This window comes from Bidens hawaiensis, unplaced genomic scaffold, assembly GCF_021521415.1.
Source record: "Bidens hawaiensis isolate Kalapana, Puna unplaced genomic scaffold, B.hawaiensis_p1.1 tig00012335_1, whole genome shotgun sequence".
NCBI classification, from domain to species: Eukaryota; Viridiplantae; Streptophyta; class Magnoliopsida; order Asterales; family Asteraceae; genus Bidens; species Bidens hawaiensis.
Window position 1 is genome coordinate 609309 of NW_027492005.1, and position 12836 is coordinate 622144.

The window sequence follows — 12836 nt, forward strand, 5'->3', positions numbered from 1 at the left end:
ACTATATGCGAAGGTGGATCCAAGTAGAATTTGTCACCCGACATCCATGAGTGTTTTTGCGTGCTATATGTGTAATCAAACACCGAATTTGTCACCCGACACCCATGAGTGTTTTTGCGTGCTATATGTGTAATCAAACACCGAACAACACTCGCTAAATTTTGACACATAAATCCATAAAAAATTCTGTGACCAATGATAAACAAAAACTGATTTGAATTTTCTTATTTTACAAACTTATTGCAAAATAAACAAAAAACTAACAAATATAAACCAATAATTATACAAAAAATAATAATAATAATAATAATAATAATAATAATAATAATAATAATAATAATAATAATAATAATAATAACAAATTTAAACATGTTAAAACACTGCATTGGATCATTATCTATTTTAAACCCATTAAGCCCATCCCAAATTGCCCAAGACCCAATAGTTCAATAAGTCCTAAGCCCATCTCGTTTCCCAAATTGCCCAAGACTCATCTTCATGTTCTTCCAAAATGTTGATATATTAGTCATTATATCTTATAATATGAAAATTTTTAACAAAATTAAGTTGTTAAACAAATTAAAAACTCAATTAAAAAACCTTTGATCTACACTCAAGAACCCAAAAATATCCTAGATGACCCACTCCATTCAGTAAAAAGGCTAAATGACCCAACTCGACGATAAATCTCTCTTGACAAATATCTAAACCCGAAAATGTCCAACATATACATTAAATAAATAAATACAGATTCATGGCCCATCAATAGCTCTTAATAATTTAATATTAAATATTTAATCTTTATTAATAAGACAACAACAAGAGGTTATGAAGTATATTTTGTAAAAAAAAAGTAATTTAGGTATTAATATTCATGTTATTTTTTTAATTAGAATACTGATTAAATTACATCGAAATAGAAGACAAACGAGCAACAAGCTACGAGTCTAGACCATTTAATTTGTAAAACCAAATCTTTTATAACATACATTTCATTATTCCTTTTTTTTTTTACAATTTTATCATTATTATAATTTTATAATAATATGTGATTTAATATGGTATGATGGGGCATGACCGTATGAGCCCAAAAAGGTTGTTACGTGGATGTGCACACAACATCGATAGTCGAAACCGTGGGCTTTATCCTAAATATCTTACCTCAAAATCTGTTACGCTACCTACCGACATGCCGCCAACAAAAGATATTAATATTAACTAACTAAATAATATCATGGGTTTTGAAGATCATAAAATATCTAAGATTACATTTTGATGTGTGACATTGGTTTCTAACTTTGTACTAAAACAATCATCCTCTTTTTCCATTAACTTTTATATTTCAATACTAAGATGGTGCTTTAAGTCACACGCTTACACAATTTAACTATCAGAATGTCATTTCTGTAACAATGTAAATATGTAAGTACCGACTTAGAAATAGTACTAATGTAATTAAGAGAATTCTAATTTCACGTGTCAGACTAAATAAAATTAATAGTTTTGCTAATAAGAATCTCTTAAAAGACAATACATGTATTTAGACATTTGTTTGCAAAGGTTAGATCTTATGATACACATTGTTACTCAAATTTAATGTTATTATTTCGTTTATTCTTAGTGGTAAAATTTAACGAGCCAAAGCTAGGATTTGAATTAGCTGAAGTAGACACTGAAGATGTAATTTTGCATAATACAATTGGATCGTTAAAAGTTTAAAATTGAATTGATTAAAATAGTTAATATGAGCACGATTACAAACTAAAGTTGATTTATTACTTTTGTTAACGACCAACGAATGAAGCGTGGGTACCTGGGTTACCCTAATGGCAAAAAACGACCCCATATGACCGTGATAGTATACGGCGCTTGGTAGCCCAAGTTCACTATCTTCAGCTTCGAGAAAAACACACTACCTGAAGACTCACTATTGTAAAACCCGACTAAGACCAGAGTAGAACTTGAGACTTTACAGCCACTAGTTCAAATCTTTACTCTTAAAATGCTAGTTGAGCTAAAAATAAAATTTATTATAAATTAAAAATGCTAGCCCCAGACCGACCCATCCTTTAAAAAGGCCCCATGGTTTTCTTCAAAAAGATTTTATATATACATGTATTTTTTGCTCATAGACTTCGCTTATTGATTAGTAAGATGAGAGAGAGAACGGATTTTGATTTTCTGAAAATTTTCCGGTGAGAACGAGGACGGTAGAGGCGGCGGCGGTAGTATGGTTCATGGAAAAATGAAGAGGACGACCTAAAATTAAATTACAGCCTCTCCTATAATATTTATTTTGGTTTAATATTTGAACGGCGGGAATTTCGAAGATCTGTTATATTAATTAACAGGAGACAAACTTTAATATTTGTTTATTTATTTTTCCTTTTTTTGTTAATAGATTGTAACCTTCTTTTGCATCTTATTAACCTTTTATACCGTTAAAATAAATTAACTTTTTATAAGTATTTATTTATTCATCATTTAGTTTCTAAATATAATTTTATAAAAAAAACTATAATATTATTTATCGTATCCTATAAACACCAACTAACGTAATATTATACAAAGGCGTAAAGTATTCTCACGTATAAATGACATTTCGTTGAAAAAGCTACTGACAAACACTTATGTCCAAAAACAAAGTTTTATTTAGACCCTTTAATTAGAATTTATTAGTTTCACCACCGCAACAAAGAGCGGGCGATGAAGAATTATAAAAGATTACCTTATTATTGATGTTTGACGGCTATAGTTAGATCAAAAAAAAAAATAGAAGACAAGTTAGATTAATTTGCTAAAAGGAATTTTTGTTTTGTTTATTATTAACTTATTATCATATTTGTTTAAATTATATAAGAGTTTGAGTTTGTACTTTAGGGCCCTTTTCTTTTCATGTCCTAGGCCCTAGTTTTTTTACGAATTCTCAGAGACGACCCTGCCAATTATGTAGGTTAGTGTTCTGTTTTTCCATTAAATAAACGGTTAGGAACCATTAACTGGTTTGAGCGTTTGATAATAACTAATTACGGTTTTGACTGTGTGCTCTTGCAAGACGTTAGAGAACACCTCGATTAAACAAATGGATAACAAACATTCAAGAAAAAGAAAAAGAATCAAAACACGAACACATACTTAGAACACAAGAAGTTTTCATAAATAGATTTCAAGGTCCTAAAAACAAACGACCGACTATTTCAAGTTCTATAAATGAAAGATAATATTTTTGTTAGCATGAAAATATTAATTAAAGTCTAAAGTACATAGTTTAAAATCATCTACTAGTGTGATTTACCGATTCAATCGTTCCAACGAGTTCAAATGAGCTCAATCAAACCAATTATATAGGTCAATTCTTGGTCATTCATTTATAAGAAGAACGACCGAAAATCTTGTGTGAATTTATTTATTAAAATTTGTAGAAATATGGAAAACGCCTATCAAATGAGTTTTAGCTAAACTAGTATTGCATGGAAGTGTAGATTTAGACTGCAAGCTACAAGGTCTCTAGTTCAAATCTGATCTCAACAGGTTTTTACCACAATGGGCCTTCAGGCTACGGGTTTTTCAGGATCAGGGGATGGTGATTCTGGGCTACCTAGCGATGTCTTTAATCGCAGACGTGTATGGATTGCTTTTGTAATTAGGTTACCTCGGGTAGACGGGCTTCATGTGTTGATTGTTAATAAAAAATAACATTTTAGTGTGGATTAGGAGTGTGCAAGAAACAATCGATTATTCGGTTCGGTTTATTCCGTTATTTTTCGGTTTGATTTGGTTCATTTCAATTAATAACCAAAAACAAATTTGGACTAAATTTTTAATTAGAAATACTTGAAATAGAGAAACAAAATTTATAAAATAGTGGTATAAAACTTAAGATAAAAATATATTTATATATATATATATATATATATCTATTCTATATTACATTATAATACAGATAGACACCTTCTCATTTTTCATTTTTCATTTTTCTCTCTCTTATTATTTATGATACCTCTACCGCGGGCCAACTCAATTACTCTTAACGATTTCCTCCGGCGAACTTCGTCAATTACTGCTTAAATTGAACAATTGATTGCGTGTTTTAATTCTAATGTCAATCAATTCCGTCTGAAGCCATCAAGATGAATACTGTCTGTTTCAGTTCTCAATTGGGGATGGAAGATATTCAATGAAACAAAACCTAGCAAATGCTTAATTAATTCAGGTCACAAGCCCTATTTCAACTTCCAATTGCCGTCTCTTTTCATCTCTAATCGCTTCCTTCTTCAACAGCCATTATCCAGGTATTCAATTTCGCCTCAAATTCATGTTCAGGGTTTGTAGTTTTGTTATATTAGGTTTACCTTTGATTTTTTATGAACTTAATTGATTACTTTTAACAACTTTCATATTTTGTTAGTAATTTCTGCAGCCTTTATTACTTTATGGTATTTGATTGATTCCATTGAACAGTTTTGATGTTCTCAATCTTAAGCACACCATTTTGTGTGTAAAGGTTTGGTTCTGCACAACCATGGTTGCCACAAACTAATGCATGCATCACTTATCAATGGTTGTCTATGAATTGTTCTTGATGTACATTGAAGCTGCATTGGGTTTCATCCTCACCAAATTTGCACATGGCATTGCACATAAAACAGTTACGGTATGTTAAAGATATCTGTATATTTGTTTCATATTTATGAAATTATTATTATTATTTGATTGTTTATAATTTTTAAATTTCGTAAATTTTAAATACAAAGTTGCATGTTAAGTATATAAAACCCATTAAACTAAATTGTTCGAATGCTCGTATGTCTTTTAAGTTTTAATTGTCTTTATATGCATGTATAGGTTATGTGTAGGTAATATATAAAAAAATAATAATAATTTGTGATGGTTTTATTGGTTTTAATTTTCTGATAAAAAATTAATTTTTTTTATCTGTAGTTCATAATTTTAGAATTTTGTAATTATTAAATACAAATTTAAATTTGTATATCTACCTATACTAATAAAAGAAAATAATTTTGTGGTTAATTCTCACCATCAAATTCCCTCCAAAATCACTTTTCTTCTATTGATGGAAAAGAAAAAAAAGCTTGGTTCTAAATATAGTATTGATTATAAATTTAGCATATTGTATTAATTGGTCAATCTCTATTAGTTGAATTACTAATGCCATAAATTATATTTTCTAAACATACTTAATATAAAAAGAAATTAATATAATAATTATGTGTCATAAATATATTTTCTCTGAAATTGAAATGTATATATAAAAGAGTTTACGTTTGTGGAGTACATTAACATTTAATTTTTTTAGACATCTTCATATTGAAGAAAACTATAATAATTTTTTAAACTTTTTTTTAAAATATTCAGTCTTAAAAAACATAGAAAAATTTTTCATTTTTTATATTTATTATAAGACTATTGTGATAGTTTAACAACATCGTGTTTATAAGGACAACATGAAAGCTGTTCAAAAAGGAAAATCTGGTATCTTTTTTGTCTATGACCCGGTATGGAATGTATAACATTTTTATGAAAGACTTTAGCTACATCGTTCACATCGAAATGCCTCATTGTTTTAAATGATGCTTCCAATGGCATTGCTTCAGGCCCGTCTCAACGTCATCGGAGGCCTAAAGCTAACTAAAACGTTAAGGCCTTTTTATTTTTTTCTTTATGCGTATAGTGTTAGAGAGTATACAAGAATTATAGAATATGGATGATATGCCGTGATAATGGGTATGAAGCAATCATCCTTAACTTTGTGGCTCATCATTGAGTTACTAATTCTAAAAGAACTCTACTTTCAAAATCTCATAATACGTAACTCTTATTTAAGATGGAGGCCCTATAAATCGGGAGGCCTAAAGCCATTGCCTCATTTAGCTTACTCACGAGACTGCCCTGCATTGCTTCATCGTTGAATATCGTTGGTAGATCAACTCATTCTCGATTTAAAATTCAAATATATTTGATGATATAAAAAAACTATATCTGTAAAACATTTTTTTACATAATATAAAGAGACTTAATTATCTTGTTTTATTTGTATTAAATTATTTATTTTAATTTATATATTAATTTATCCCGTGTAATACACGGGTTTCTAAAGCTAGTTAAGTATATAAAAACCATCAAACTAATTTGTTTGCATGTATTTTAATTTGTGTATAATACACATGCATAGGTTATGTGTAGGTTTATATAAATGAAATATGTTATTAATTTTTTTTTTTGTTGCATTTGAGGAAAGATAAATGAAAACAGCATATTAACTATTTGTTATGTTTTAGGAATTTGTAAGATTTTAAAAAATAATGATTTATGCAGGTGGCAAAGGATGAAGGGTTTGAGCTACCCGCATCGGGTTTTAGGAATTTGTAAGATTTTAAAAAATAATGATTTATGCAGGTGGCAAAGGATGAAGGGTTTGAGCTACCCGCACCGGGTAATTTTGTTGTGGGCATGTTCTTCTTGCCAACTTCTGATACCAGAAGGGAGCAGAGCAAGATTGTGTTCACAAAGGTATTTCAAGAATTTAAATGATGAATTATTATTACTTTAAATATTTAAAAACAAGGTTTTTGATCTTTATACGGTTTATGTTGAATTCGGTTTAAAAGTTTACATTTTTGGTTTTAGGTTGCTGAGTCCCTTGGGCACACGGTTCGTGGTTGGCGTACGGTCCCGACAGATAATTCTGGTTTGGGCAAATCCGCTTTACAAAACGAACCCGTTATCGAACAAGTGTTCCTCACTCCCACCCCTAAGTCAAAAGTCGATTTTGAGCGACAGGTATACGTTATTAATTTCCTTGCATTTGACCATTTTAACCTTTTTAAATGTGAGACGATCTTTATATTTATATTTTGTCTAATATTTGCAGATGTACATACTAAGACGGGTTTCAATGGTAGCCATTCGGGCTGCATTGAACCTTCATCACGGTGGGGGTCCGTGACTTCTATATATGTTCTTTATCATCTAGGTTTGTTTTCCTTGAGATTATTAATTATTGACTATTTAATATTTATATAATTTATTTATTTATTATTATTTTTTCATTGAATGTAGAACTGTGGTGTATAAAGGTCAGTTGAAACCGAACCAGCTGAAGGAGTATTATCACGCGGATCTCGGGGACGAAAGGTTTACGAGCTACATGGCACTGGTAAATATATTTTTTCACAAACTTGATTCTTTGTCTGCTGACATGACACTTAACAACAGCATTGGATCAACCGGTTAACGGGATGCTGGATTGGATTCTTCAGTGGTGAGTTGGCATTAAGAAGTGTTTTGCTCACTTCTTGAAGATGAGACCCGTGTTCACCATCCGTATATTATTGGTTCAGTCACAAGTGTACTTTGATGCTAACAATTACAGTCATTTTAATAACGTTATTGACTAAATAATATCGGGTGTACAGATTCATTCTCGGTTTTCAACCAACACGTTTCCTAGCTGGGATCGTGCACAACCGATGCGTGTTCTTGGACATAACGGTGAAATTAACACGCTTAGAGGAAATGTTAATTGGTAAACACTTTATTTTGCACTCTAATGTGTACATTTATATATGAAAAAAATAATTAGGTGTTTGTTTATTAAGGATGAAAGCGCGTGAGGGTCTTTTAAAATGCAAAGACCTCGGCCTCTCAAAGAACGAGATGAAGGAGCTTCTTCCTATCGTGGACGCCAGCTCATCAGATTCTGGTACGTAATAATGTCTTTACAGCATTTGATAAGCATTGTTTGTTTTGATTGAATATTAATATTTTGTTTATTGTTTAGGTGCTTTTGATGGTGTTTTGGAGCTTTTAGTACGAGCGGGCAAAAGTCTACCCGAGGCGGTTATAATGATGATCCCCGAAGCATGGCCAAATGACAAGAACATGGATCCTCAAATGAAGGCTTTATATGAATATTGCTCAGCTTTGATGGAACCATAAACCGGTCCAGTGTCCTATGCCTCACTCTTCCCACCTCATCAAAGTAAGCCTTTTCCACTTGTTCAACTTGTTATATGTTTTAGTTGAATACATGATATTCCAGTCATAATAATAATAATAACAACAATATTAATAATAATAATAATAATACTCAATTAATCATATAGGATGATAGAATGCAAGATTATCGGTTTTCATGTCAAACGAAGTCAGAAGCAACTCATGGCTCGCTTGATATTGGATCGTTTGTAAACGAGACGAGCGGACTCCCTTTGTAGTCCAAGGGTTTGTAACGAGTGAGCTCTAGCTAAACATTTCAGTTCGCTAAAATAAACAAGCTGAACTTATTTTCCCTTTTTTTCCCTTATGTAATGACTTGTACTTATTTTCCCTTTTTTTACCTCTGTTTTTTTTAACTTGGTCGTTTTATTATTTGATGAAACAACATATGAAACGTGGTATGGTTAAAACGGGTTCTTTCCAAAAACATGAACAGTCAAATTTTTTTACCTTCCGTACGGATTTATTAGTAAATGAGCCAATCCCGAGCCAAGGTAAGATTGACTCGTTGGCTCGCTCATTACACTTGTTTACCTTGTTTGTTGCCTTGTCTAAATTAAAGCCCAATGAACACCTTGGATTTCTGGGGCAAATTAGTCATACTAAATTGAACTGTAAAGAATCGGTAAAGGTTTATGTCAATAGGGGTGTGCAACGTGTCCGACCTGGACCGGAACCGGAACCGATTTGAATAATTTCTCAAACCCGGAACAGGACTTATTACAAATGGGTCGGTCCGGGTATATAAACCGGTTCTGCGCGACGGATTTGACGGGCTTAACAAGTTCCTTAACAAAATTCAGAAACTATGGTAAACTCTTTGTTTGATTGGTTTCTTCCCAATAAGCCAAATAATATTTACTAACATATACTCTTAACTAACTTTTCATCTATCACAAAAAGTACATAACCTGTTGCATTAATAGTGACAGCACATAACCTGATTTTGAAAGTATGATAACAACATAACCTGAATTACATAAAAAAAAATACAAATTTATAATACAACATCGACAATAAGCAGCTCCTGCTTTGGTCAGTATCTTTCGGTTTCATGCACACCCATTGACTCATCAATTGGATACCATAAATTAACTTTCTGTTTCTTGGAAAGGTTTGACCGGTACAAGCTTGCAACAAAATGCCCAAAATAGATTTGACTCTTAATGTCAAAGTCCAAACACAACAATTAAATTGCAACTCCAACCCCAACCATAAAATTTCAAGTTACTTGATCTTTTATTTGAGTCAGTTTTTGAATTTGTTTTATAGTAGGAGTATTATGTTGTTGTGGCAGATATAGGATGCTGGAGTTGGCATAACATGAATCTGCATCTACTGATTGGTTTGGGCTGAAGTTTACAACAAAAATAGAAACAATCTGTGGCATGTTGAGGACCTGAAACAAAGGTCGAAGTCAACAGTTGACCAAGATTCTAAAAACATCGAAATAGTAAAACAGGTAGTTTAGTTGATTCTAGACAACACATTTAATTTCAAGGTATAAGAGAACCCATGATCGCCGTCAGCTTTTAATGGCACTATATATCCCTTGACATTTTATAAGCCTATTTAACTGTTTGCTTATGATCTCTTAAATATATAATTTTTTTGTATACTATGTAAAGGCAAAAGATATTATCGTATTGTTTACTTATATCATAGTTAAGTTTGTTTTTTGATCATTTTGTTTGCCTTTGTTTTGTTTTAGATATTTAGCTTTTTCTTTCATTAGATTTATTTATAATATTTGTTAGTAATTAAAAGTTAGTCCTTGTTTTTACTCAGCCTACACTAGCATATGTCGCATTAACCTATAGAAAACTACTGTGCCATCACAACCGTAACGACACCATCAAATTTCCGTCGCGTCTATGTTGGGAACCTTACTCATACTGACCTAATCTTCATGGTGTCCCGCCGCAACGCGCGGACACATCTACTAGTATAGATAAAGGATCCAATACAATAATCCCTAATCGTACATTACGTACGCGGCTCGTATCCCCGTTGATTTCAAATAACACGCGATGGCAACGCAGTAATTTTCATCAAAAGTTTGATAAAAGAATTAATAAACAAGATTATTGAAAAGGATAAAGGAGTTGTAGCCACCACAGCAACACGTGGACCGCCCTAAAACTAAAACAGCTCGCCCTTCTTTTCTTTATGTATTCTTGTTCTATAAATAAAAATAGTTTTATCATTTCGTTGTTTTCATATTGAAAATAATATTTATTTTAAATGATAATAGGTTAGAGTCTTGGATATTACACGGACTGAAAATTAGTAATGTCATACATTTAATAATAAAAAGGTTGTCTTTAAAAAGCTCATCTATTGATTGGGTTGAACACAACTGGTGTTGGAACATGAAAAGAGCTAATAAGCCAAATACCAAACAACTAATAATCAAAAACAGTTGTTCTTCACCAGAAGCAGTAAAGAATAAATGATTGCTTTCAAAAGTCTAATGCCATAACTGCTACTACAACAAACTTTTAATGAATGAAGAACTACATATGAAAACAAAAGTCAATGAAGAGCAACTGACGATCTATTCATAAATTAATTATCATTTCTCGTTAGTTTTTAGGTTTACTTTGTATTAAATCACTAGTTTGACAATTTAGCAATATCAACTGTTTGTAACATATCTAGTAAGCGTCGCTTTCATCTTAGCTCATCAATAATTTCACACTTATATAAATTGACCATGAGAGTCCCATAGTCAATGACACTGAACACACACCCCAAATAGTACAATTCATTTGTACCTTTCCGAGAAGATGAACTACGGTTGAGGGGGGAGCTTGAGTCTATAAAACAATACTATCAATCTTACAAATATTGTGATGATTCTTATATCCCTTATGACATCGTAGTTAGGGATTGTTTAGTAGCCTTTTCAATCTTAATGATTTCATTAAGAGGTTACATCTGAACTAATTAGCAAACCTATTAACTATATCGGCATACTCAGCCAAGACTGGCTTAGAATATCTTAGCTATTCAGGGCTCTTATTAATTCATCACTTGCTGGTGTAAAATTTGTCAAATAGCACCCTTAAATTCATTATTCAACTACACATTGATTATTAAAACATAAATTGAATTCAATCATTATGAATCTAACACATAACAATTAGAACAAACTCTAAATTATGATACATCTAATCCAACAATGGATAACAACTAGATCTTTAAATTTGATCGAACAGTCGACTTAGAACCAAATTTTAAATACTCAAATTGTTGTTGCGTCAAATTCTAAACAGATTTAGTTGGTTCATTACAGCTAGGGGTGTTTGAAAAAATCAGAATCTGAAACTGAATCCGAAATATCTGAATCCAAACTATCTGTATATTCGGATTCGGATAGTAATTTTGAAATTTTTAGATATTTTCGATAACCGAAAACCGTTTTTTATATATTTAATATATATATAAACATATAAACACCACTGGAATTCTAGAAACCCTAAATTCATCCTAAGCAAGCGCCGCTTCTGTACTCATATCATCAGATTGGCCTCATTTTTCATCAGATCAACGGTCACCTACTCGGCAGCCGTCACTCGTGCTGGTTGACGCTGGTTATCGTCGTTTATTACCTCTTCTAAGCTATTACCAGATTCATTCTCACGAATTAGGTTTCTCAGTTTGGAATTGTTTCTGAATTATTGTATTGTAACTACTATTTCTTTGATTGGTTGTATGCTTGGTTAGTTGTTGTATGTTCATAATTCATACGTCTTCCTTGATTTAGTTTTACCAGGTTGGCTTTGAATTAAACAAATTGAAATGTTAGATGTGTGAAGATTAAATTGTCTATTTTTTCTTTTAGATTTCAAATATCTGGTTCACTGTTAGAAAAGACATTTGAAATTTCAGATAAGGATTCGGATAGTAAAATTAGCTATTCGAAAATTTAGATATCCAAATTTTTGGATATCCGACTTTGAACACCCCTAATTACAATCCATTTCATACTTTGTTTTGTGCATAATTTCAATTTTTCAAAAGTCACGTGAAGTCATGTCAATCGTTCATGATTTATAACATGGGTTCATCCACAAAGCCATTGATGATTGTGCAAAAATCATACAACATATGGCAAAAGCGGTTGATTCGCTTCTTTTCAAACCAAAACGTGTGTTGGAAGTCGGCTATGAGCGGACCATGTGTTCCCGAAATTCTTGATCTTGAAGATAGAAATAAAACAAAACCCAAAGACCCGAAAAACTATCATAAGCAAGATTCTCCAAAATCGGAATTAGATGTCATATATCATGCTATGCTCGCAATGGCAATTCCAAAACGAAATCTTTGCTGGATTACTCCATTGTTCAACTATGAATGAGTTATGGGATGAACTGAAAGAACTATTCGATGGAACACTTGAGGTTATCAAAAATACCCGGGAAGTCCTCACTCAGTAGTATGATTTTTTTGTTACTTAAAAAGGGAAAGTCTTACTCAACAATAGCAATTCATTCCTTTGATTAGTGAATTAAGATTGATTGATGTTACATATACACATGTTGCTCTTAACAACATATTTTTGAGGTCACTACATGATAATTGTCATAATCATGCTATTGTTTTATGAACACAACCTGAATTTAGAAAATCAATCTACCTAATAGTTATGGCATGTTATTGACATTTGAGATAGAGGGGGAGAAACCAGAAGAAAAGTCTTGGTTATAACAACAGTTGATGATTAATCTCCTGGTACGGGTATGAGGTCCATGGGAACCAAACTACTAACCAAGGTTATGACTAACATACAGACATAACTACTGATATTGGTT

At 31.7% G+C, this 12836-nt stretch overlaps 1 protein-coding gene across 8 annotated transcripts; it reads left to right on the top strand.

The window, feature by feature from the left end:
* The first annotated feature begins 6294 nt into the window (after positions 1-6294).
* LOC143540787 (glutamate synthase 1 [NADH], chloroplastic-like) lies at positions 6295-9591 on the top strand. Of its 8 annotated transcripts, none has more exons than XM_077033759.1 (9): positions 6295-6531; positions 6649-6801; positions 6893-6994; positions 7081-7177; positions 7237-7367; positions 7437-7546; positions 7620-7723; positions 7802-8002; positions 9317-9591. In XM_077033759.1, the coding sequence occupies exons 5-8, from the start codon at positions 7323-7325 to the stop codon at positions 7957-7959; spliced, it is 417 nt and encodes a 138-aa protein (XP_076889874.1). In that variant the 5' UTR covers positions 6295-6531; positions 6649-6801; positions 6893-6994; positions 7081-7177; positions 7237-7322; the 3' UTR covers positions 7960-8002; positions 9317-9591. The 8 variants fall into 8 exon arrangements, with proteins under 8 accessions (XP_076889874.1, XP_076889875.1, XP_076889873.1 ...); XM_077033760.1 differs by lacking the exon at positions 9317-9591 and adding an exon at positions 8127-8375; XM_077033758.1 differs by lacking the exon at positions 9317-9591 and having other exon boundaries at positions 7802-8375.
* The last annotated feature ends 3245 nt before the right edge of the window (positions 9592-12836 follow it).

What these genes read in the sequence shown, in the direction of transcription:
- LOC143540787 (XM_077033759.1), top strand. Translation starts at nt 7,323, where the DNA reads ATGAGACCCGTGTTCACCATCCGTATATTATTGGTTCAGTCACAA. An exon ending in CTTAGAGGAAATGTTAATTG is followed by an intron (nt 7,547 to 7,619) that starts GTAAACACTTTA and finishes TTGTTTATTAAG; the next exon opens with GATGAAAGCGCGTGAGGGTC. An exon ending in CGCCAGCTCATCAGATTCTG is followed by an intron (nt 7,724 to 7,801) that starts GTACGTAATAAT and finishes TTTATTGTTTAG; the next exon opens with GTGCTTTTGATGGTGTTTTG.